Source organism: Athalia rosae, chromosome 5 (genome assembly GCF_917208135.1).
Source record: "Athalia rosae chromosome 5, iyAthRosa1.1, whole genome shotgun sequence".
NCBI classification, from domain to species: domain Eukaryota; kingdom Metazoa; phylum Arthropoda; class Insecta; order Hymenoptera; family Athaliidae; genus Athalia; species Athalia rosae.
Genome location: NC_064030.1, coordinates 8,891,618 through 8,914,244, shown reverse-complemented (window position 1 = coordinate 8,914,244; position 22,627 = coordinate 8,891,618). Strand labels below are relative to the sequence as shown.

General features: G+C 40.4%; 4 protein-coding genes and 1 long non-coding RNA gene across 13 annotated transcripts; 2 read left to right on the top strand and 3 right to left on the bottom strand.

Moving 5' to 3' along the window:
* The first annotated feature begins 214 nt into the window (after positions 1-214).
* On the top strand, positions 215-3,700 carry LOC105690169 (protein THEM6-like). The gene is made up of 3 exons (XM_012407745.3): positions 215-502; positions 2,028-2,242; positions 3,224-3,700. Exons 1-3 carry the CDS (start codon positions 358-360, stop codon positions 3,458-3,460), a joined length of 597 nt encoding a protein of 198 aa, XP_012263168.2. The 5' UTR covers positions 215-357; the 3' UTR covers positions 3,461-3,700.
* Positions 3,701-3,972: 272 nt separating this feature from the next.
* Positions 3,973-6,078, bottom strand: LOC125501118. Of its 2 annotated transcripts, XR_007278626.1 has the most exons (3): positions 5,501-6,077; positions 5,157-5,273; positions 3,973-5,048 (listed from the first exon to the last, which is right to left on the bottom strand). It is a non-coding gene; the product is annotated as an uncharacterized LOC125501118 (long non-coding RNA). The 2 variants fall into 2 exon arrangements; XR_007278625.1 differs by having other exon boundaries at positions 5,157-6,078.
* On the top strand, positions 4,830-13,320 carry LOC105690213 (tetraspanin-9). 2 transcript variants are annotated; one of them, XM_012407843.4, is made up of 5 exons: positions 4,830-5,021; positions 9,894-10,016; positions 11,525-11,716; positions 11,807-11,989; positions 12,093-13,320. In XM_012407843.4, the coding sequence occupies exons 2-5, from the start codon at positions 9,954-9,956 to the stop codon at positions 12,423-12,425; spliced, it is 771 nt and encodes a 256-aa protein (XP_012263266.1). In that variant the 5' UTR covers positions 4,830-5,021; positions 9,894-9,953; the 3' UTR covers positions 12,426-13,320. The 2 variants fall into 2 exon arrangements, with proteins under 2 accessions (XP_012263266.1, XP_012263265.1); XM_012407842.4 differs by lacking the exon at positions 4,830-5,021 and adding an exon at positions 9,300-9,672.
* A 171-nt stretch (positions 13,321-13,491) lies between these two features.
* On the bottom strand, positions 13,492-17,388 carry LOC105690137. 7 transcript variants are annotated; one of them, XM_048656118.1, is made up of 6 exons: positions 17,234-17,369; positions 16,578-16,740; positions 16,272-16,446; positions 14,653-14,751; positions 13,744-14,103; positions 13,492-13,620 (listed from the first exon to the last, which is right to left on the bottom strand). In XM_048656118.1, the coding sequence occupies exons 3-6, from the start codon at positions 16,422-16,424 to the stop codon at positions 13,534-13,536; spliced, it is 699 nt and encodes a 232-aa protein (XP_048512075.1). In that variant the 5' UTR covers positions 16,425-16,446; positions 16,578-16,740; positions 17,234-17,369; the 3' UTR covers positions 13,492-13,533. The 7 variants fall into 7 exon arrangements, with proteins under 7 accessions (XP_048512075.1, XP_048512076.1, XP_048512074.1 ...); XM_048656119.1 differs by having other exon boundaries at positions 16,578-16,694; positions 17,234-17,255; XM_048656117.1 differs by lacking the exon at positions 16,578-16,740 and having other exon boundaries at positions 17,234-17,388.
* Positions 17,389-18,291: 903 nt separating this feature from the next.
* On the bottom strand, positions 18,292-22,149 carry LOC105690164. Its single transcript, XM_012407738.4, has 4 exons — positions 21,960-22,149; positions 20,784-20,885; positions 19,446-19,697; positions 18,292-19,202 (listed from the first exon to the last, which is right to left on the bottom strand). The coding sequence occupies exons 2-4, from the start codon at positions 20,859-20,861 to the stop codon at positions 19,080-19,082; spliced, it is 453 nt and encodes a 150-aa protein (XP_012263161.2). The 5' UTR covers positions 20,862-20,885; positions 21,960-22,149; the 3' UTR covers positions 18,292-19,079.
* Between the last annotated feature and the right edge of the window lie 478 nt (positions 22,150-22,627).

Here is a 22,627-nt window from a genome sequence, read left to right as displayed (position 1 = left end):
CGACCTTCAAATTGTACGTCGAATTGTTTGTGGAATCTGGACTCTCATTGGCGAATTTTTACCATAAGTTATCGTCGGTATCCCCGAGAATCTCCCTTTGTATATCGTCGTCATATCGCGTATAGACGTAATGTTCCGTCTGGCGCATCGCAGAACTTAAGTCTCCAATGTGGGCTGAAGATACACCGAGCAGGTGGATCCGGTGAAGGTAGGTTATTCAGTTCACGGGCAGACGTGGTCAGCGCGATACCTATATGTATAAACAAGCGGTGAAATCGGCTCTTACTTCAGCAGTATAAATTTACACGGAAGTGGATTTGTACGATTTTCAAACACGCATCATAGAGGATTTTCATAATGTTTTGTTACTGCAGTGTAGCGATCGTTGCCATTCTCTACATTTTATTCGATGTCAATTACTTTTTGAGAATCGCCTTCACGCTCGCCTGGGGAAGACTCTTTCAGAAGAGAAAGAAAATTTTTGAAGAAACTACCATCCATGGTGAGGACTTGTCAATGTGTTTAAAATCGAAAAGTGACTAAGTTTTTGTAAAAGATGAATATCGTCGACGAGTTCGGTTGTACGTAGATTCGTAGTTATCGAATAAAAATTGAAAGTTGCTTGACTCGTATTAAAATTTTGCGATAACTTGACGCGTTAGATCGGTAGGAATACCAACCACAAATTTGAAAGGGCATTCCGATAAATCTGGAGATATTTATTAAAAATAAATCTAAATTCCTCGCTATGGTCAATTAAACCATAATATCTATGATTAAACTATTATTCATGCGGGATAAATAAATTTGTTTTCATAAGAATCAGAAAATCTGGATATCATTCCTCATAGACTGGAGTCCGGAAAGAACATAATGTTTCGGGGGTTTCCGCACTTGAAGTGAAGGGTTGGTAACCTTATGTATAGGGTGGCTCAAGAAAACACTTACAATCAGTTTTAAAATGTGAACGAAAGAACTTTTTTATGAAAAATAGAAGAGGAAAGCTCCTAATTGATTTGTCAGAGTTTCGTTTGACACACTGCACGTTCGTAAAAAGGGTTTTTAAAAAGTAGCTGCCAAGTATGATACAGCAACGTGATACTCAACCACAAGAATCAGGGTTCATATTCACCCGCATCGGATCAAAACGCAAAAACTAAATCGAAGCCTTTTCGATCTAGTTTCTCGCAATAGAAAGTTTAATCAAATGGAGATTGTTGAGGTTCGTTCGGGCCACCCTATAAGTTAATTTGATACGAAAATTTTTCATAACCGGTTTTGCAACTGTGACGCATATCATGATTTTCTCGTTGATAAAATTATTGTTACTATTCATGTTAATATTATTCTACTTTATCATCTATTGGTTACCTAGCTGTTAGATTTTTATTACTATAATATTTACATATTTTTTTGTCCCTAATGCGAAAAGAAAAAAAAACAAAACAAAGTGGGGATACAAAAAATATACGCAGAGGAATAAACGCAGTTGAGATCAAGTTTTTGTAACGTCGCAATATACGCAATTAAACCGCGCAGATGAAAATAATACAAACGGTTCAACCGCCGAGCAAGTACTTTTCTGTTGAAAAATACCGTTACTGCATGCACTCCGCAGAAGTAGACTGTGTAGGTATGACACCGTAAGGTTGAATTCTGAGGTGTGGATATCATTGTAACACGGTACATGACGGTACTTTAGGTTTCAATGTAGCTAAAATGCGTGAGTAATGTAATAACACAATGAAACATGTTCCACCGTCAGCAATTTAGTTTCGAGTGTATCGCGAACTCATACAATAGGATTTAAAAAATGAACTGATCAAGATGCTAATATAGGCACAGACGGGGATTTCATTTGCATGCTCACAAAGGGGAAATTCATCGAATCTGTAATGTATTGAACCTTCGATGACGTCCCCATTGTTAGCGAATGAGAATTTACTTTTTTACTTTCATGCGAGGTCTTGTGGGTGAAATTGTATCGGCTGATCGAAAACTAAGTTGTTGCTTTCCAATAATTTCAGGCATATGCACCACCCAGGATGTGGACCTATTTTTCAGGAACATGAACATCGCGAGGTATGTCAGGGAATTGGACTTCGCCAGATTCCATTACTACGATAGGTCAGGAATCTTCGGAGCTATCAGCTCAAAGGGCGGCAGTGTCGTGCAGAGTGCTTCTTCCGTACGATACAGAAAAGCCCTTGGAATATTTACACCATATAAAGTTACTACCAAGGTTTGTACGAATCGTTCATAGTAACATCGACATTTATCCGTAATCACATTCACGTGCGAAATTTTACGTGAGTCGTCTACCACGTTCTTGAGTAATCAGTTCGCAATGATGTTTCTCCGAAGTATACCTAATATACCATGTGTCCCAGCGATTACGTTACAGTATGTCTGGCTCTTTACTGTCAGGCGCTAGGCTTACGCTACACCGGTGAGTCAAATCGTGGTCCCTGAATACACGTGGCGTAATGGCGTAAGTCTAACGCCTGACGGTAGGGAACCAGACATATTGTAGTGGAAACACTGGGACACATGGTATATGTCACAAACACTATTTGAAAGAATTTTAAGCTGAAAGAATAAAAAGAAAGTTTTTCAAATGCGTTTTCACTTAAATTGTTGCTTTTCTCAATTTCGTGCACGATTCCTAGGCCGCTTCTAGACCTCCATCGCAGTTCTTGTTTCAAAAGTTAGATATTTATCCCAATTATTTTGTATAGATTTGACTGAATTAATATCATTATGCAAATTTTAGTATCAATTTTGTTTTACAATCTCCATAAGTGGTGTGGAATAGAGACGCACTCCGTATTGAACTCATACTTTTAATGCCCATATTAAGCTGAAACGGTTGATCCTACGGAAAAATTACATGAATACTTCTTTGTACAGAATTTTTGCCCTTTAATTTCACTATGTATTGTCCAACCCTTAAAGTTGATAGAAACGAAGATGTAAGCGAAAATACAAATTTTCGTTTATTTTGGACCCTATAACTCGCGAAGCTCAGGGTCGAATCAAGGGTACTTTCCGATGTTGTTTCAGAACGCTCAATAAGCGTGTACACCGAAATTCAGCTCACTCTGAATTACTTCGTCATTTTATCCTCATTCGACTGGACTTTAACTGATCGTTGATGAAATCTTTGTTTAGAATGCACATTAAACGTATTTATATTAATGTATTTTTATATTTTTCATTTCAGCTGATATATTGGGATGAAAAAAACTTCTACCTGGAACAGCAGCTGATCAGTTTGCCAGACAATTTCGTCCGTACAGTTGTCTTGAGCAAACAGAGTGTAACTGGGATCAAGATTCCGATATCGGAGATCATCGCCAAAGTAGAGCCGGAAGCCCGAAGGCCCGAACTATCCAAAGAGTTGAGGCTTTGGCTTGAATCGATGGAGGAATCTTCTCAAAGACTGAAGAAACAAAAGTAACGAGCTTGGAAGGATGTGCCCTTCCAAACTATCAAGTTAATCATATCTTGCCAATAACTGTGTTATTTTCCTTATGAGACATACGATTTGTGAATAATTTCTCAATGTGGTGGTATATTGTTACAGTGGGTGAGATCTTCAAATTGGATACCGGTTTGTTTTTTGTTACCTATTATCTAGTGATTCACTGTTTGTCGGTACTAGTTATAAATCACCATTAATTAAAAAAGTACATCACAAGGGTAATGTGTGATCATTAAACAATGCGGAAGGGGGATCACTGACCTGTGGGATAATCTTGATGACCTGTTCGTAACCTTACCAATTACATGTTTACTAATGAATATCGGATTACAATATTTCACTATATATATATGTATATATCTATAATTGGAAACAGTCTAGGAAAAAAAAGGATTCTGCGGTGATATTTCTTGGCTTGGTATAACATCATCGGGTAAAATGATGAGATTTTTAATGAGATAATGAGATTTTTGTGAAAACACGTGGGATATAATCGGCAATTTTATTCATTCTTCGGAATACTACGGATACTTGATCGATTATGCATCTGATGTAGCCGCTGGCGCATACCCATTCGTGATACAGGGGCCGTAACTTTTAGAGATCTTATCACGTATTTCTTGGTATAATTGTATGAGACTTTGCGATAATATGCATCAGCATTTGTTTCTCCAGCAAAGCTTCGAAACGATCGCATAAAATTTACGATACGGAATCAGCGTATTTCATTTAAAATTCCAGGGTAAAAGACGCAGTGTTTTGAATCCCAAGTACGTATGACAAGTTCTATACTCTCGGTGAAAACATCCAACTCGTAAGATGCGGAGAGATATAAGATACATGACGCAATATAGTCTCGTCACGTACCAGACCTGAGTTAACCCTTTACGAAGAGATGCATCCGCCCTTTGCGCAACCACCGCTATTCCAAGTCGGAGCAATTAGGATATTATCGAACCTCGAGATCGTGCGTTATCTAAATACAAACGTGATCTTCTATTACGCACGCATGCACGCGTAATTCCCTGGCGTACCTCGTTCAGGATTCAAATTCCATCGTTATGATTACAAAACAGATCATCCCTTCGGAAGGAATTAGTCGATGGATGATAGTAATAAGAAATTCCAAAAATGGACAAGGGACGGGATGGAGATCGTGTTCGGAACATCAAAAGTCCGAAACTAATTTTCCCTCTCGCGTTGAGCTACGTTGAATAATTCATAAAGAGATGATTACTAATGTTCTTATATTTATGGGATAAGTTTAAACAACGTAGTTGGTCCTATACGCTAGATGGCGGTACCCACTGCATTCGATCAAATTACACGTAACGTACAGCGAATCCTCACGTATCTCCTGGTTGGCTGACTTGAACCTTTTAGTTTATTCATGCCTGGCATCCGTGGCGGGACGGAGTTGCAAGTGCAAAACTGTGAAGGATTCAACTCGATGAATTTAATAGTTACGGTGCTCTGTCATAAGTGAAGAGCGGTTGACAGCTCACGCGAGAAACACGGGCTGTTTTATCAACGTTGAGTAAGTCCACTGACAAATTGATTCAACCTGTAATTAAATTTGTTCTCCATTAATCACGATTCAGCCCTTCGACGTCGCACTGCGTCATCATTCAAAATAACGCTCTTCGATTCGATTTGATTTGAATTTCGGTACCTCATTGTTGAATATTTTATTCAAATTCCGTTCCCACGTTCGTTGAGCCAGCTTTTTTTATACCTACCCGTGAAGGTCATCAGTTTTTCAGATTCGTAATTCGAGAAATGAACGTAGCTGTGAGGACAATTGAAAAATATATCAGATTTCTGCAGACGATAAGCGCGAATGGTACGCAAAAGTGAATTTTGATGATCCGTTTATTCGGATCAGCGCTATTCTATAGTGCACGCTATGATATCTTCTGACAATATCCAACCCGCACATATTCAAGATAAAATAGTCGCAACTTTCAATTTTAAATCCAGGAAGTTACCGTCAGTTTGAAATAAAAATTTAGATACCTATAACGGGCGTATAATTGCCTCCCGCCAATCGATTTCCAAGAGCAACCGATAATCTATAGAAATCTTCAAATCCGCACAATTGATTTTCTCTTTTTCTCATTCAATCAAACGGTCACATAAAAAAAACTCAGTATCATTAATTTTAAACTTTGAAATTGCTATATGAATGAACACTAAAATCGCAGCACGTATACAGACTGTACATACGTACGTAACTTTCAAATACTGCTTCTTATCTGTTGTACTATTTACCATAGTAGTTAACTGACTACGTCTTTGTAATTTGACATTTATACAGCACTTGATGACGAGACCTTGATAATACGTTCTCGGCAAAGAGACGATTTGGCAAAACGAAAAAATACGAAGAAACTAAAACTAAAAAAAGCTCCAAAGATCGCGACCAAGTTATCGCACTCTATAAGTTCAAGAGTATCATATTCGAACAGCGTAATTACGTAGGTAATACATGATATAAATTAGTTGCCACACTACGTTTTTGAACGTGTGCAGACTCATCGACCCACATGTGTAACTCCGACGTTCAAACTCGCACACTTACCCGGAGTATTTGAGGACTGTGCTATCTGCACATATTTTACATCAACTGTTTTCATTTTCAAGACCGTATATGTTCACTTGTGTAATGTATATTTATCCACCTAAACGATGATACGGTCGTTAGTTGAAATTATTCAGTGATCACTTTCAACCGTCTTAATCAGCATACGTTACACACATGTTCTTCAGAATCGAAATTCCGACTTTTCACTGAATAAAATTTATCTCATCGCGAGTCTGTACGTACACTTGTAATAAGTGCACGATGAATTACGAATGTTCATCGCACGTATGTCCACGCGTATTATGACACGCATTTTCCCTATTTCATTCATTCAGAAATGATGTATTCATCGTTGCGTCGCGCGTCGTAAGATCCAAAACTGAGGAAACTGCATAGATTCGAAATTGAATGGGATCGCTGTTCGGAGGTGCCACGGCGTGCTATACGAGTATGAAGTAATTCAGTGTCTTCGCAAGCAGAAGCGTGTCGAGATAATCATAGCGATTGCTGTCCATTAATAACCAGCGTCACGATCATCTTTTTTTTTTCTACCTTTTTCCATCGTCGTTGCTCGTACGTGCCTTCGTTTTTCGACGGTACGACGCGTTAGTGGGGAAGGCGAGCAAAGAAAAATGAAAACAAGAGCAACAAAATAAAGTCTGCACGTTAACAGCATGAATGCAGTAAACAATCTCTCCAACCAACCCGAAAGAGCGCGACTCGTCTCACGTATTATGACAGATGCGTGAGATTAGACGTATGAAATCCGAGATCTTTGTTAGCCGGCTCTTCAGAGGTATCACGTTTTCTCATCCGGGTAGTCGGGCATACGTATTATTATACGTGTATGTATACACAACAGATAACGTGGTAGGTATAAAATACATGGGATAAGCCGCGCTGCCATTATGCCAGTGGTATAGTACCGAGGTGAGTTATAGGGTTCTCATCGACGAGGCCGTCTTCTTCTTAAGGCTTGCGCTCGCACAACCCATTTCCGTTCCCTGAGGAGGCAGGTCTTTTCTCTTCTTTTTTTTTTTTTTTCTTCTTCTCCTTTACTCTCTTACTCCTCTTGTACGGAAGGACGCGCAGTTATAGCGGTTGTTAAGGTCGCGTGGGCAGCCGCAACTCTTATTACGTAATACTACGTACTATGGGAGAGAATGCATCATAATATGACGACGACGATGATCATGTTCGTTGCATAACGATAATCATCTACGGAAACATGTGCTCTAATTTAATAACTGTCCACGTGTAATCGGAACAAACCACCTCGGCTCAATCGATGCGATTTTGTAAAGTTTTTCTGTAAACGATTTCGGTTCTTCTTTAAAAATCTAAAATGAAAGCGCAGCTGCATTCATTCTTATTCTACAACCTTTACGTTACCTTTTCATTCCATTGTTCCGAAGTCGGTTGTTATTTTACGTGGAATATTTTCCCGACGTTGTTGTTGTTGTTGTTGTCTCATTGGATTTTGTACGGCATTTCACGTAACACGATAGACGTTTTGGTTTATCTACCGGAAGTATACCAACGAATATCGCCTCGCGCGACTGAAACCGGACGTGCTGAAGGAATCATGAGCCGACCGTCTAATCAACGCTCTTTCTAATACACCGTTTACACCGGCTTTTCTTTCCGATGTGCGACAGTGGCAATCGCCGAGCAAAGAAGCCATCCATTGTTACGAGGATTTGACACGGGTACAAATATTTATTGAACCACACGCTAGGCACGGCTTTTATGTCGTTTGTGCGTGAAAAGCGAAAGGTTTTATGTAAATATTTGGTTCTTTTTTTTCATTGGATGGACCTCGTTGATCGTGAGAAAACCGAATCGGTTTTTTTTCCAGCGTCGACTCTCAGTGCGGTCGACGAGACTCGTTTTCATCGATGACCTGAACATGCGTCATTTTTCATTCGATCGTAATTCGATATGCGGTTGCAGTTCGCGAGATCGAAATCATCGTCATTATAAAATGTTGTATAATGTACGGACAATTATCGATTGACGTATATTACAATTTGATCTTTTCATCATATTACACTTACGTCATGGAAGCAATTCCGGTCAGTCGGGCGCATGGAACGCTGCAGGAGTGACTGAAAATCTGCGTGAATTTCCGCACTGATCTCGTACGGCCGTAGAAGCTCGGAGCTTGCGAACGTGCAGTAACGTACGGGGACGCGTGTTAGCCAAGGGACGCGTGGGGATCATAGATGATCGCAAATTGAGCACAATTGGCAGGAAGTTGGGGGCAAACGGTGAACTCCCTGCAGAGCTTCGAAGCACCTTCATTGAGCTTACGAATTTTTTATTAAAATGTGTGCGTCGTTTCGTATTACTTCATGTTATACACGTACGAAATCAATTATGGAAATTGCGAGTTAACGATCGAGAAAAAATCCGTACCACCGAAGTTCCATTTGCTTTTCTCTCCAATTACTTCACTTACTATTTTCTATTGGATCAGTTTTCAAATTACCCAAGCGTTTACGGAGGTCTGCAATTACATCGAATGTAGATCTCGCCAAGTGATTTCTACGCAACGTTCTTTGCTCTGTTTAGAGAAGCTGAACAAAAAAAAAAAAAAAAAAAAAAATAGAAGGAAGTCGAACAATCGGCTCGTACAAATTGCTCCAAAAAGTGTTCCACTTTTTAGCAAAAACGCGGATCGTACCGTTAATCAAAGTTTCGTCGAAAGTCGAAACCACACGTTTGATTCGCTAATTCAAAGACTGTTACTCTTGTCAAAACAAAAGAAACGCATTCGGAGAATCGCCAAACGGACGAGTCGTTCGTCATCGAAAAATTAATATCATGCGAATCTATTCTCTCTTCGTAAAAATGCGCAAGACGAATCATGCGATAAAAACTCAGTTTCTCGAGGATTTTCGGTGCGTCGATCGCGGTTACGAACGACGTCTGAAATATTTCCATTCGGCGAACACGATGAAAATGTAAATACATCCACCGATTGGTATCTGGCGAGTGTGAAACGCCTGACAATGACCAAACGACTTAATTTATTCGAGTCAACTCTTTCCTTGTTCGAATGCGCGGTTCACCCACCGTCGGCTGTCTTTCCCCGTAGATGATTCCCCCGGGTTCTTCTTTTTTCCCCTCCCTACCAACCATTCTACTAGATTGAAGCGAAGTCGCGACGAAGATAGAATACGTTGTCCCGTTAGGGGACCTACAAGGCCCACGAGCGGGACATCCCGCTTTGTGGGGCCCCGCCACCGGCTCAGCTGGCCCAACTAGTCCCGACAGTTTAATTCCATTCGTCGTCTTTTCAATGCATCCGATGACACGGACGCGTTGACGAGCCGCGACGAATCGATCGAATTACTCGCCATTATCCTCTCTCGTCGCGTTAGTTTTTGGTCGTCGTCGTCGTCGTCGTCGTCGTCGTACTTTCTTGAGAAATTATTTAATCGTACAAACTGCAAAAAGTGCAGATAACGCCTACGTCATTATGTAATCGTCATCTCTCTCTCTCTGTGTTTGTGTCAATTGAAAGCGTCGCTAATTTGTGGGGATGAGCTACTTCCGTTTGGTACGGTGCGTTTGAAAACAGTTCATGCCCGGGAAGTGCGTAAGTGATCGCACCGATGTTTATTTTCAATATTGTTACACTATTCGATCGGTCGAAACATATAAAACAATCGACCAATGCAGCGTGTGCGGAGAGTCGAAATTATAGAGAAAAATTGGATTTCGAAAGTACACGATGATGCATTATATGCGATAGTTTTTATCCAACAGTATCACATGATTCAATTTAATTGACGGATTGAACTTATGTTTGAATTTTAGAAAGCAGCAGAGTCGCCGAGTGACCCGTTCCGGGGTTACGTCCCCGCAGACATCTTCGTTATGAGCCGGACGGGGTATACGTGCATAAGGCACGTTTTCTGTTCGCTAAACGTCCTGATTTGGGTAAACATTTGTGAATTTTTTAAACCCCCTCTTTTCAAAAATCCACCAGGTACAGTCATTCGAATACAACGACTGGAAGGATTCCGAGAATTCGTTACATGCACCCGCAAACTATATTTAGAATTCGCAAAGTGCGATAGGTGGGTTTTTAGAGGGTTGAGTGAAACTAGTTTATGGTTCGGCATGCTATAGTAATACGACACGGGTTGTATCGTAAAAGTTGGAATTGAGTGCGTCTGCAGGCAGCCGCTAAAAATAGATCCATACGCCGATGAGTTAAACGCATATTCCGCGACGAGTTGAAGTAAATTAAAAATAGCGATCAAGGTCGATGCTACTACACCGCGTCAGGCGTCATTCAGTCCCTACTTAAAACGGTGCAAGTCACATAAACCCGATAACTTTGACTATCGACGTACATTATTCTACTTCTTTATTCGTCCTAGTTTAACCACGTAATCTTTTGACTCAAGATTAGTTAGCGCCCCTTCTATATCACCTCCGGTAATACCCGTTCGCTAACGAGTGTAAGCGCATGTTTTTGTTTTTTTTTTTTTTAGGCCTCATTCCCCTCTCCTCTGACGATGATACGACTGCAAAGTATCCATTGCTAATTTACTGTTTACCGCTTACCGCTCACTGCAGCACGGTTAAAATCAGTCACTTTATAGCAAACTGATATGGAGGTCAATATCCTCGAAGTGATGGTCGAGAAGTATACCGATTCGTGTAACCTACTGACTGACCTGGACTGTCTTCGGGGCAGGGGAATAATTGGCCACCGTACTCGAGGCTCACGACAAACTGCGTGACATATTGACATACGGTAAATAGCACTATACGATCCGCACGACAGACTCACGATTTTTGTCTTCATAGTCTACCGATTCCCTGCATTTTTTCAATTTATTTATTACCTTTCATTCTATTTCAATGAACTCGATGCGGAGTCATTTTTTGGTTTACCCGTGAATAATACGGTTCACTAACGTGGTCGAGTTCGCTATTATTTGGGTCCGTGACGATGTCAGTATGATCGTTGCGTTCGCGTTGCGAAGCCCACGCGTTGCCCTTAATTTGACGAATACAGCAACGATGAGCGCGCGTTCGAGTTAATCTTAAAATTATTTACTTGAACCGCCTAAGGTAGAGTGCAGTCTCCCTGATGATCCAGCTCATCAGTATTCTTATCTCATTGTAAAACGTAACACACTAATCCCAATGAGTTTTATACTTGAGCTTAAATTTAATTCACGTAACACAAATTACCCTGTCGGTATACGCGTAGTCGTAGGTATAGTTGGTGTACACACATATGTATGTATACCACCTACTGATCGAGTTCACCAGCTCGCTAATCCCGTGCGTTAATTTTTTTAAATTATTTCTGAGGTCACGTCAACTACTCGCGGTGTATCTCCCAACGTTATGGTATCGGATGTATTCGTCCTTACCGTATTTTAAAGCACTGGAAGAAATTATTCACAGTTTGATTTTGTCCCCCGCAGCTGTGCGCCTGCGGTATCCTAGGCGCGGGTCTTTGGCTCAGGTTGGCCTACTCTGGGTATACGACACTCGTACCTCAGTACAGTTTTGCGTCCGCCGATTCCATCCTTTTAGCAGCTGGCTGCGTCACCTTCGTCGTCGCATTTTTCGGATGCTGCGGCGCCTGGTTTCAGTCGAGATGCATGCTCATCACCGTAAGATCATATCGAACGACTAATCCGATGCGTAATCATCGAATAATCAGACAATCCGTTACGTGACATTTCGAATATCTGTCAATTCAGTACTTCAGCCTGGTCATCCTACTCTTCTTAGCGGAATTCATGATGGGCACATTGGCGTTCGTTTTTCGCGAGCATCTCGGAAGAAGCTTCAAAGAAGAACTGCAATTCGGTATCGAGAAACATTACAACGTCACCAGGGAGCCGGGAACGCTTCCTGCCGTTTGGGATCATATTCACACCGAGGTTCGTTTACAGCATTAGTTAATGAGTTTTAATCACTATCGGCGACTATTATTTAGGGAAAATTTTGATGAACCGGTAAAATTTTTTTCTTCCAACTTTTCAGTTCCATTGTTGCGGTGTCCGCGAGTACACGGATTGGTTTCGAATCGATGCTTGGCCGACGGAGGACAGAGTGCCGGATTCTTGTTGCATAAAAAGGGAACGATATTGCGGTCGTCTTGACGCGGCGGCGAAGAACATGGACCTTTGGTACAGAGAAGGATGCGCTTCGGCGATCCAAATGTGGCTGGTAACGAGGTTACACGTCGTAGGAACAGTTGGTCTGGTTGTAGCATTTTTGCAATTATTTGGCCTAATTGCTAGCATGATTTTGTTCTGCACCGTAAGACACAAAAGATCGTCGCATTCTTACAAAAGCTACGATACGACTACCTAGTCAGATGGTAAAACTTTACTAGCTAATTATCTGACTTTTTCAATGTGTTTCTATATTAGCAACGAATACGAAAGAGAGAGAGAGACAAAAAAATAATAATATCTGGTCTCATTCAGAACGTACGGATGGCACCGGAATTTATCGTTTATTACATATCTATCGCCGCGAAACTGAGGATTTCAAGGTGAGCTAATTCAGTGAGGTCTTCCTCTTGTCTTTCTCAAAATGACATGAAAAAAACGATAATATTGAATCAAGAAAACGAAAAGTAAATCACCAGCTTTGACGACGTAGCTGGTTTTAGTTTTCTTTTTTTTTTTTTGTTTTGAAAAAAGTACTCCTGCACCTATCTTCGATAGTAAGAAATATAATTTCAGTTCAGAGATCCGCTGAAAGTTGGCAGGCCTTTCAATTGGTACGATACCAAACGTGGAGTAAACAGTATTCGATTTATTCAGTGAAATATTTATTGTAAAAAAATACATATACACATATATTATATATAAATAATTGTCCCGATGATTTTTTGGGACACTCGAGATTACAACATTCCATTTTTAGCAGCGTCAAAGATGCAATTTTAATATTTATAGTCGCAGGAGTAAATTGTAAAAAGTTGTTATACTTGTTGTAATTGGAGATAGTCTTCATTTGTTATCTAGTGAATTTGCAAGGAGATAAAATTTATGCAACAGTGGCCATCGATGTCTTCGATTTCACGAAGACTAATTCAAACCGAAATGCCATATTTCTGAAAATACGTATCCGATTAGTTGGCTAGAAAGGTTCCAGGTGCGCAGATCTTATAATACACATGTACGCACAAATGAATGCGCCACATTAACATTGATGTGTAGAACATGTGTGAAAAATAATATACATTATACGCTACAAACATCCGTATGATTTCTGCACAAAATTTTTATAATCCAGCGCTCCGTCTTTTTTTCAACAGAAAAAAAAAGAACAACGCCGGGAAAGAACTTGTATGCAGCAAAACGAAAATAGATAAGATAACAATATGAGACTAGATTCCTAACTTATTTTATTTACATTTTCTTTTTGCTTTTGTAAAACATAACAGCAACTGATCATCATTTTGAAATTACTACGCAAGGCCGACTAGGTGAGCTCCAAATTGGTTCAAGGTTTCAGTAATCTTTCGTGATGTTTTCTTGGCCGCATCGACTGGGAACTGAAATGCGAGTGAAAGTTTGAATTAAAAATTGGTAAACTTGATAATTCGAAATTAGAGTCTTTGAATTCTTTATCATGGTGAAGCTGATATGAAGAAAGACAAAGATACAAAAGCGCTCACGTCAACAACGGTGTTGAGAAAATTGCTGAATCCTTCGTATCCGTCGACTATGGCTTTTCCTATCCCAGCGAACCTCTCCCCCGAATTTCCATATTTGTCGCTCTCTTTGATTTTGTCGACTAAGGGGGTTGGTCTGAGGATACTTTCGATAAATCCTGCGACGGGGCCCATCACGGGTTTCTCCAAAAGAGCCTGGTTCTTCGAGCTTTCCAAATGGACCGTTTCTCTGGTTATTGGAGGAAGGATATTGAAGAAGCCTGTTTTTGGAAAGGTCTCCAAAGCACTTCGTCCTTGCGCTATCAGGTCCCCTTTTGCAGCTATCACCGAAGCTACGTTATTTTGAGCCTCGCTTGCGGCCTGCTGAAGAAGATTGAGAAAAACAATTAGTCGCTCACCGTCTCCTCTGAACATGCAGCTTGATACGAAGGACATGTAGGTGGTGTGCATACAGATAAGTAAATGCGGGCTAATTTTTCAACACGTAAATTATAACTGATTGTGAGAACACCACATGGTTTCAATTACGCGTATGAGTTATTGCAATATCTTTAGTTTTTAGGGCTACGAAAAAGTTTCTCTTCAAACGAGTATATCGATGCGTGTTAATCACAGAGCTGTGAAAATAAAGTGTATGGATGGACATACTTCATGTAACTGCAATATCCGGTGCGGCGTTAGGCATCAATTATTTATAATTACACCACTGCAGGCTTGTCCCGCGGAGTGTCGTTGCGTTATACGTGCAAAAGGAACAGTGAGGCTTCGAATTACCGGCCGTGCATACCGATTAATTGACGAATGAAAAGCAATGAAAAAAAAAATATATATGTGTACGCCGAACGTAGTTTCAATACAGATTTTCGACGGGTGTTTCTTCGGCAGTTTTGTTTTTCCATTCAATTAAATTACCTCTGCCCTTTCGGCAATGATGTTTTTCGCCATTGTGGCCGAATGGACTAATCTCCCTCTTCCGAATCTGATAGCATCGGCAACCTGTCCTAAGAATTCCTATAAAATTTATAGAAATGGCACAAATTCAATCCACATTTTTTCAACTGATATTTTTTATCGGGACAAAGTCGTCTGTGCCAATTGAAAAAGTGACCAATATTCGGCACTGACGGATGAACGTCATCTTTCCAGATCGTAATATGACAGCACCGCATTCGGCGTCTAATTTGCGATTACATTTTCCCGTGCAAATAATTACGATGGATATTATTTTGTATTGATGATTATGCAGCTTCGGTGAGAAAGAACATACGGGGCATTCCACGTCGAAACGAAGACGTTTCAACTTACTGGTCTCCGATCGCCTTCAAAAATTTTTTGAACATAGGGTTTCCGAACCAGAACCCACACCCGAAAGCATTTTTTCATCGGACCTCTCATCGTAGAATTATGCATTTTTCGGAATTCACGATTTTACAAAAACGAAAGTTTTTTTTTTCTGAATGACAGCTCATTCTAAGAAAAAAAATTATGAGACGTAATGATGTTTGATATGAGACGAAACTTTCCAGAAAGAAATGGTTGCATTATTAGCGTTAACAAATTCGACGCTACACTAATTGAAAATACAAAAAATCCGTATTCGAAAAAACTACAACTTCGATTTCGAACTTTTTTCCCCCGAAAAAGGTGTTTGAAAAGATAAGAATTTTGAAACCAGAATCGAAGTGGGCGGTCGATCCCACGAGCCGTCATTCACGAAATTGTGAAATTTTATTATATTTTTTCACTTGATTTAAAATCTGTTCGGGGGGGGGGGGGGGGTCTTCACGTCAGACGGGCTACTTTTCAACAACGTTTTTTGAACTTGATGAAACTTTTTCGACGTCTTAAAGGATTTCGGAAATCATGCTCAGACCACTTATCAACTCTAAGAGTCAAAATTTCCGAAAGCTAAAATTTACAGACAAAATCCATGACCACGAAAACACGTCTTGAAAATTACAATTCCATCATAAAATGCCGATCATTAGTTTCTGAGTTATATTGAAAAACGTGATTGCGGGTTAAATGGCTCGAGATTTCATTTTTAGCGGGCCACGGTTTGAGAAAAATATGTCCAAAAAAATTTTGAAGGCAATCGAAGTCAGTTGAAACGTTTTCGTTTTGGCATGGGATGCCTCATATAAACTCTGCTGCAATCAGCAATTGAACGTCACATGATTTGTCATAGAAAGTGACCTGGGTTGGATTAAATTATGGTGTCCGCATAAATGTGCATCAGGACAAACCTATACTTCGATCGTCTGATCTGCAATTCTAAATCAAAAACCAGTATTGTAATAACTGAATATCAAATTGCTCTTATTTACTCGTGACAGTCGAAAAGCAAACCCGTTTTTCATCTACTTCGTTGATTTATATTCCAGTAATCACCACGGTGGTGGTTGCAGTCAATAACCCTGTCACGGTCGGATATGATTTTATCGAATACATCAATAATTTCAACATTCAGAAAGCACCTCAGCTTTTTTTCCATTCTTCCACAAAAATCGAGACAATAATTTGATATTCACCTGTCCTTGCTGCAGTTTCGAAAAGGTACCGTCGCTGACGGATCCTACGGCATCCCGTGCTGGTGACAAATCGAATTTTATTGGTTGTTCACTTGGTCTACCAAGGACAATTCCTACGCCGAGTAACAGAAACGTGAATCCAAACTCCAACATCTTTTCACCCGTGCTGACGATTCTGATGACAAAGAAAGAGTGGAAAAAATATTCTCAGATCAGTCGAGATGAGTCAGACCAACTTCTTGCACTTTTATCTACAAATATCCAGGAACTCATTACGAGATTCGTTCTCGTTAAATTCAAACGTACCTACATCAAACTGTTTACTATTTTCAACACGAACGATTTTTCAAATCAACTGCGACTATTACGGCCTTCGAAGAAAATTACAACACACACAGAAGTGACCGGCTTCAATCAGATCCACTGAAAGTCACGCGTCATTAATGTTGGGAAATTACTGATTATATGGCTGAAAAATAATAAAATAAGTAACCGTATGGTCGTGTGTAAACGATTACAACTATCGAATGAATTTTTACCGATTTAAAGGTCGGATCTACGTCACTATAACCGGAGATGATCGGCAATTATTTTTACCTTAAAAATGCGGGAGTTTCATTGAAACAAAATATAGCTGTGTAATAAGTTGAAAAAATTTCTAGTTATTCTTATACGACAAGCCATCAAAAATTCTAATTACTTTCTCGAATTATAATCCATACATAAGCCGGTTTCGAATTCGGTAAAGAAGTTTCTCTTATAAAAATAAAGGAGGTACACAGACGGTGATCGTCTCCCTCCAAAAACATCGATCACTCCGTCGTGCGAAAGTGAATTTTACTTGCCGTCAAAACCGTTTGTTAAAATGTATCCGATAATTCCGAGACGCGGAGGTATGACGAATGTTTTCAAAATTGTTTTCAAAGTTATTAAAAAACGTATCGATCGGAGCTAAAACTTACCAATGGAAATCGATTCTGCGTCGCGAGTGGTCAATAGGTGACTGATCGGACCGGCCACTGTTCGAGCTTACCACTTCAACTTGCGACATCCTTATAGCTTTCTCCAGCTACGTTTTGCTTCCTCGCTTTAAAGACGCAACGAAACGCAACGATCTCTTTCACGAGTTGACTCGGTCATTTCACTAAAATATTAAACGATAAGTACCTACTCCGCAATTGAAGCTACCAAAATCACACGAACGTACACGTCCGAGGGAACTTTTCACTTTTTAGCTACCTGGTCGTCACGACAGACTCGCCGAAAAAATCCTCACCCTACCTTCTTCGTGGTACGCGAAAAGTGTGAGAACAAAAGAATACTTTGCTCTGTTACCAGACTTTGAAGTTCATGGCCTTTGGGACACGGCCCACGCACCGGTGAATTTTTCGGACGTTATCGCCACGAATGATTGAATAATCATATTGGACTAATTCCTGAGCATTGTATATCACATCTGATGTCGGTATGTTTTCTGATTGAATTCATGGGGAATTATGCCTCATTAAAAAATAAAGTCACGAATACCGGAACGTATTGCTTACCGATTAATAAGTCAATGAGGTGGTTGTGCAACTATGAACGTAGAAAGTATACCTGTAGCATACCTACGCTACGACACGATACTACGGTGCCAACATTTGTAGATAACGCATGAACGAGATATTTAGCTTTCGGAATAAATTAAACAATTTGAACAGATATTAGTTTCGTAACTGTAACGTAGAAAGAAAGAAAAAAAAAAATGAATAGAAAAATTGGATCAGAGGACGTTAATCATTTTTTCCTCGTCAGATGAACGGGTAATTCGTGTTATGCAAACGTCGTGTGTTTGCAATCGATGTAATATTAGAGTTCCACTTAGAAAAGTCGCTTTAACGATCGTAAATATATAATCGGTCATCTATTGTGCGCGTGTCTCTTTTGCAGCGATGACACAGTTATTGGGGATAATGAACAGGAGATCAGGTAACTATAATTTATGTGCACAGTATAATGAGGATCATGGCAGTGGTGGATATTGCGTTACATAGATTTTTAATAAAATAAAATAGACAACAATAAATAGTCGTTACACAACGTCCGTTATTATGGGACACCGATTCGTGCAACGTTGTAATTTCAGTACATTTTTACTCCGGATTATATATGCATGTGCAGTGCGATACGATGAAATGGACACTGACGCACATATTTGTCATAAAATTAGAGCTATTCGTGTAATTTAAAACAAATAATGAGGATAACTTATTTCTCAAATGTCGTGAATTGTGCACCCTCTATTTCTTTCACCTTGACCAACGTTATCACTTCAATAATATAAGGAAATGTGAAAGAAAATTTCTCTGAACTTGAAATTCTTCGTCAATTTTGAGAAATGAGAAACGACTTTGCTGGGTTCGACATTAATTAGATGAATTGAGTCTCTGATCTTGAAAGGCGTAGAGACTTGGAAAAAATTATTTGCTGTGATATTTTTGAACATTCTATTGGCTCAGAATTTTTTTCGTCCGACAATCTTTGGTAGTTTTGGTAGTAGAAAACAAAATTGACGCTAAATTATGTCACAGCATTCATGCAATCGAGCCCAACCGTTTAACGTTTTTTTTTTTCTCAAATATGTTCATCCAATTGATATTCTGTAAAAAAAGTGTTGAATTTCTGCCGGGCGTCACGAATTTCCGAATCGATAACTTTGATCGAGGTATAAGAAAAGGCGAAATATTGTTACAACTTAAGTACATCTATACGATATCCCTAAAGTATACCGAACTTATTTCGTTTTCGTTCGTTTTTATTTTCCGTTGTTTAGGTCGATGTCAACGATGACGTCGCGGAAGCCGCCGCTTCTGCTGATGCTGTCGCTCCTTGCTTCGTTCCAAAAGCATTGCTGATCAATGTGTTGACCGCGCGGAGAACCGATATGGGGATCTGGAAAATTAGAAACAAATGATTCCGTAAATCGTCGCTTGTTGAGAGCAGAAGGGACAGCTTTATTTTCGATGCATGCATTCGCTCCGCTCGTGCAATTAAATAAGCTGTACGAATATGGGTATATGTTCGACAGAAACGAGATGACTAATCGTAACTTTCTTTCTCCGAAAATCATGTGTACTGAAATTTTTTTCAACGTTAAAATGCAGACTGGATGAGGCGATCGCGCAAAATACTAACGTTGAATATGTCGTCGATCACTCTAGAAAAAGTGTCGGAAGATTGGGGTTGAAGAGGCTTCTTCCTTTTGTTTCCTGGACTAGGAGTTGGCGCATCGTCTAGTGCCGGTGTCTTCGTGGTTTCACCTTGTGACAAACTGATGTCGTCCAAATCGTCGTCAGTGGTAGCGGCAAGTCCATGGGGCGAAGTTTCTTCCACCGCTTCGAGGGTGCCAGGAATTACCTCGTTGCTGAGACGAGGATCACTGTCGGCCTGAAAGGAATTGCAAAAAACTAAGTATCATATTTTCCCTTCTTCTCGATCAGCAGAATTTGATCCGTCGGTTAATTTTTCAAGATGAAAATTCGTTTTCCGAGACAATGAAATCGATACATTTCTCAACTCGTTAGAACCCTATCCGCCATTTTGCAAGAAGAGAAATTACGTTCTGGGAACAACTCTACGTGCCAGATGTTATGGAAGTCGAAGGTCGTTGCGCGACGCTACGTGGAAGAATTTTTCCGGAATTTTTTCTTTTTTCGAAGTGGATAAAACTGGATTGTCCTTTTTTCCACAGTCCCGGTAAAATCTATGCCATGACGTTTTCCCGGTAAAGTTCTAGTTATACTTGGAAAGATTTCTACGATTCCGAACATGTAGCTGTAACTGATTCACGTAGATTACGTAGCTGAATTCTTGGAAAGCTGTGAACCGCAGTTTGAAGGTAACCGAACTTAGAGAACGAGGCACTGACCGCAGATGTAAAACGATTACTGAGACTCGAGACGAAGACTTTCTCTGGGAAAGTAACAGCCTCACGCAAATATTGTATTACGTATATCTTGCATCTTGTATGTCTCGCATCCGTTTGACTAAATAACGTCACGTGCATCTGATTACTCCGGAGAATATTCGTTGAAAGAACTTTCTAAAGGATTTGCGCGCGTTCGCATCAGATTCCAAGTATTTTGAACCAGTGAAGTGATCGCGAAAAGTTACGATCCGCAAATTTCATTGTTTGATCAATGATTCTCACCACCACAGGCAAACTGTACAAGACTACAGGTATTGGCATAGGTGGAATCGATTACGTCTTGGTACATGTGAAATCATAAGTTTACCCATACCACGTGATTTAGTTTTGATTTTTCGCTATACACGTAATGTGGAAATTCGATGACGTGACGCTAAGTGCGGGTGAAAACGAAAGTGAAATCCGTACGTTCTACGTATTTCTCGCTGAATAATTCGTTTGAAAAACACATCAGTTTCACAATGTTATCAGCACGTGTGTTGTAACGGGCGATACTTTTCTCCGAGTTTGTTCAACTATTCGCATAGCGTACATCGATATCTCACCTGTCTTTTGCTCCGAGGAACTGCATGGCAGACGACTGCTGAGACGATGACCGCGACCACGACGATATGCACCTTCATCTCGATGGAGATGGTTTGTCGAAACTGTTGAAACGATTCAGGTAAACTACGTTAGTCGGAGAGCCCGTGACAAGCTGCTGGATGGACTTCTACGTGAAGAATGAATCCCGTTGGGGGAAGCGATCGGTTATGAAGCATTCGCTACTCCCGTTAAGTTTGCACCATCGGTTAGCGGTGACTGTTCGACGAGCCGATGTCAAACTCCCATTATGTTTACTTCTGGTTGCACTCTAAACGCTTTTGGAAATCGACGAAACGAATGTCTGCGCTACGCCCGCGCCGAAAGTCGCCGAATCGTCCAAGAATACCGATAGCGAAAATTTTGAAGAATCAAATATGGGGTGCGATCGCGGTGTATGAATGCAAGAAACGAATCGTCGGACTAGCTGAAACGTAGAGACGAAGAGGAGAGATTGATTGACGTGAATATCAATTTTTAAACTAATGGCACCACCGTACGTATTTTCTAAATGGGAAATGAGAGAAATGCTATTTGGATAGTTAGCTGACCTGGTGTATTATCGTACAAGTGCCAATTGGACGAACGGTTCGGTATTGCTATAGCTTAAAGTGTTTTCATATGGCTTGGAAGTGGTAAGATGAAATACCGAAATGAAATTTGAAATGGTGTCAAAAGTCGCTTATCGTGGTATGGGATGAAATGGATATAGGATAATCTCAATAATCAAGCTTCCGAGCGATTTATTCGTTTGCCGATTGACCAACGGTTGAAAAAATGGATACAACGTTACCACTTTTTTAGTCATCAAGGACCCGAACAGTGCATGTTATTTTCAAGCGAAAACGGCTTTTCCTTGTATCTCTACTTTTCAACGGTATTTCCGTACCAATCGCAAGCACGGAACAGATTTCAAAATATTCCATGAACAAGTTCTCGATAAACCGCTAAATTTTTCAAAATCCTCCACGACTCGACCACTTTCGTGAAATATCCGCTAAAATTATGCTAATCTGATCGAAAGCTTGGTTCGACGGCACGCCGATTCTCAAATAGTGATTCGAGTGTATAACTGTTTCTCGTTCCACCGAAGTTAATCACTTCCGAGTATACGTTCGCCTAATTACTTACTCACTTACGGAATTATGATCAGATCTTACTGCCGGGCGAGATAAGAATCTACGCAGTCGAACGAATTTTTGACTCGGAGTTCCTCGCTTGCCTGACGAATCGACACGTTCTTCTCGCCGGAGTATTTGACTGGTGAATGGCCAATGCTCGATGACCAGTAACCGGTGTTCACGATCAGTGACGCAGTTTACGGTGGACACGGAGACCTCGTGCTAGCTGACCACTCGACCGACGGTTCCTTGAGGTTCCTCCCCACCGACCTCCGCTCGATCTGCCACCCGCACTCATAGACTCCCGCTGAGAGGATGAGAGCAACGTAACATGCGACGCAAAAACTGCAATTCTCAATTCGCTGCATCTGAACAACGTGGAATTATGAAGTCAACATCCGGAGCATTCAATTACAAAAAGGTAGCGTGATCGGCGAAATAGGTCATGCAATTCACGTGGCAAAGTATTCACACGTTTCTTCGAAATTATCGATGAGACCCAGGCATTCATTTTACGCGCAAGTTTTGGAAGTTCTGTAAAAAATTGGGGGGAAGTTTTATAAATCGTTGGTACGCTTGATGAAAAGTCAGCCATCGAGTTCGCCGTAGTTTTCCAGGAGATAGAGCGTGCTCGGGATGTGATGAAATTACGAGGATGTGGATGGTCAGTTGATCGAGAATATTCA